Source organism: Acyrthosiphon pisum, unplaced genomic scaffold (assembly GCF_005508785.2).
Source record: "Acyrthosiphon pisum isolate AL4f unplaced genomic scaffold, pea_aphid_22Mar2018_4r6ur Scaffold_6403;HRSCAF=6967, whole genome shotgun sequence".
Lineage (NCBI taxonomy): Eukaryota > Metazoa > Arthropoda > Insecta > Hemiptera > Aphididae > Acyrthosiphon > Acyrthosiphon pisum.
This window is the reverse complement of record NW_021776156.1, coordinates 1-2964: the sequence shown is the minus strand read 5'-3', so window position 1 is coordinate 2964 and position 2964 is coordinate 1. Positions and strand designations below refer to the sequence as shown.

The following is a 2964-nucleotide window of genomic DNA, read 5'->3' as shown; positions in this document are numbered from 1 at the left end:
ACTTTCTCGACGACTGTTTCAACTATTTCAGTTGCGTCGGTCTCTGGAGTCTCTTCAGTAACCGCGGTTTCTTCTACAACTGGTTTCTTAAACGGTTTAAGAGTTACCTCTTCAACTGATTCTTTTGGTAATGGTTGCTTCTGTGTTTTTGTTTTCTTCAGTGTTACCGTTTCTTCGCGCCATGGTACAGATGGTTTTCTTTCCTGTTCAGTTGAGATCTCTTCAACTGGTGTATCCTTGACTTCCTCAATTGTAGGTTTCTGTTCTTCAATGATTTCATCAGATTCTTGAACTTCGCCCTTTACGACGGTTTTAGTTTTCTTGACTCGTCGTTTACCACCCTTCTCTACGATTGTTTCAACTATTTCAGTTGTGTCGGTCTCAGGAGACACTTCAGTAACAGGAGTGTCTTCTACAACTGGTTTCTTAAACGGTTTAAGAGTTACCTCTTCAACTGATTCTTTTGGTAATTGTTGTTTTTGTGTTTTTGTTTTCTTCAGTGTAACCGTTTCTTCGCGCCATGGTACAGATGGTTTTCTTTGCTGTTCGATTGAAACCTCTTCAACTGGTGTAACGTCTAACTCCTTAATTGTAGGTTTCCGTTCTTCATTTGGTGTCTCCTCGACTTCCTCAATTGTAGGTTTCTGTTCTTCAATGATTTCATCAGATTCTTGAACTTCACCCTTCACGTCGGTTTTAGTTTTCCTGACTCGTCGTTTACCAACTTTCTCGACGACTGTTTCAACTATTTCAGTTGTGTCGGTCTCTGGAGACTCTTCAGTAACCGCGGTTTCTTCTACAACTGGTTTCTTAAACGGTTTAAGAGTTACCTCTTCAACTGATTCTTTTGGTAATGGTTGCTTCTGTGTTTTTGTTTTCTTCAGTGTTACCGTTTCTTCGCGCCATGGTACAGATGGTTTTCTTTCCTGTTCAGTTGAGATCTCTTCAACTGGTGTATCCTCGACTTCCTCAATTGTAGGTTTCTGTTCTTCAATGATTTCATCAGATTCTTGAACTTCGCCCTTTACGACGGTTTTAGTTTTCTTGACTCGTCGTTTACCACCCTTCTCTACGATTGTTTCAACTATTTCAGTTGTGTCGGTCTCAGGAGACTCTTCAGTAACAGGAGTGTCTTCTACAACTGGTTTCTTAAACGGTTTAAGAGTTACCTCTTCAACTGATTCTTTTGGTAATTGTTGTTTTTGTGTTTTTGTTTTCTTCAGTGTAACCGTTTCTTCGCGCCATGGTACAGATGGTTTTCTTTGCTGTTCGATTGAAACCTCTTCAACTGGTGTAACGTCTAACTCCTTAATTGTAGGTTTCCGTTCTTCATTTGGTGTCTCCTCGACTTCCTCAATTGTAGGTTTCTGTTCTTCAATGATTTCATCAGATTCTTGAACTTCACCCTTCACGTCGGTTTTAGTTTTCCTGACTCGTCGTTTACCAACTTTCTCGACGACTGTTTCAACTATTTCAGTTGTGTCGGTCTCTGGAGACTCTTCAGTAACCGCGGTTTCTTCTACAACTGGTTTCTTAAACGGTTTAAGAGTTACCTCTTCAACTGATTCTTTTGATAATGGTTGCTTCTGTGTTTTTGTTTTCTTCAGTGTTACCGTTTCTTCGCGCCATGGTACAGATGGTTTTCTTTCCTGTTCAGTTGAGATCTCTTCAACTGGTGTATCCTCGACTTCCTCAATTGTAGGTTTCTGTTCTTCAATGATTTCATCAGATTCTTGAACTTCGCCCTTTACGACGGTTTTAGTTTTCCTGACTCGTCGTTTACCACCCTTCTCTACGATTGTTTCAACTATTTCAGTTGTGTCGGTCTCTGGAGACTCTTCAGTAACCGCAGTTTCTTCTACAACTGGTTTCTTAAACGGTTTAAGAGTTACCTCTTCAACTGATTCTTTTGGTAATGGTTGCTTTTGTGTTTTTGTTTTCTTCAGTGTTACCGTTTCTTCGCGCCATGGTACAGATGGTTTTCTTTCCTGTTCAGTTGGGATCACTTCAACCGGTGTATCCTCGACTTCCTCTATTGTAGGTTTCGTTTCTTCAATGATTTCATCGTTTTCTTGAACTTCGCCCTTTAGGACGGTTTTAGTTTTCCTGACTCGTCGTTTACCAACTTTCTCGACGACTGTTTCGACTATTTCAGTTGTGTCGGTCTCTGGAGACTCTTCAGTTGGGATCTCTTCAACTGGTGTATCCTCGACTTCCTTAGTTGTAGGTTTCTGTTCTTCAATGATTTCATCAGATTCTTGAACTTCACCCTTCACGTCGGTTTTAGTTTTCCTGACTCGTCGTTTACCAACTTTCTCGACGACTGTTTCGACTATTTCAGTAGTGTCGGTCTCTGGTGACTCTTCAGTAACCGCAGTTTCTTCTACAACTGGTTTATTAAACGGTTTAAGAGTTACCTCTTCAACTGATTCTTTTGGTAATGGTTGCTTTTGTGTTTTTGTTTTCTTCAGTGTTACCGTTTCTTCGCGCCATGGTACAGATGGTTTTCTTTCCTGTTCAGTTGGGATCACTTCAACCGGTGTATCCTCGACTTCCTCTATTGTAGGTTTCGTTTCTTCAATGATTTCATCGTTTTCTTGAACTTCGCCCTTTAGGACAGTTTTAGTTTTCCTGAATCGTCGTTTACCAACTTTCTCGACGACTGTTTCGACTATTTCAGTTGTGTCGGTCTCTGGAGACTCTTCAGTTGGGATCTCTTCAACTGGTGTATCCTCGACTTCCTTAGTTGTAGGTTTCTGTTCTTCAATGATTTCATCAGATTCTTGAACTTCACCCTTCACGTCGGTTTTAGTTTTCCTGACTCGTCGTTTACCAACTTTGTCAACGACTGTTTCCACTATTTCAGTAGCGTCGGTCTCTGGAGACTCTTCAGTAACAGGGGTGTCTTCTACAACTGGTTTCTTAAACGGTTTAAGAGTTACCTCTTCAACTGATTCTTTTGGT

General features: G+C 40.8%; 1 protein-coding gene across 1 annotated transcript; it reads right to left on the bottom strand.

Moving 5' to 3' along the window:
* Positions 1-5: 5 nt before the first annotated feature.
* Positions 6-2960, bottom strand: LOC107885680 (titin-like; the record flags this gene model as incomplete). The annotated part of the gene is made up of 2 exons (XM_029492704.1): positions 6-2308; positions 2648-2960. Coding segments are annotated over 2 exons (2616 nt in total), but the record flags the coding sequence as incomplete, so codon positions are not given.
* Positions 2961-2964: the final 4 nt, after the last annotated feature.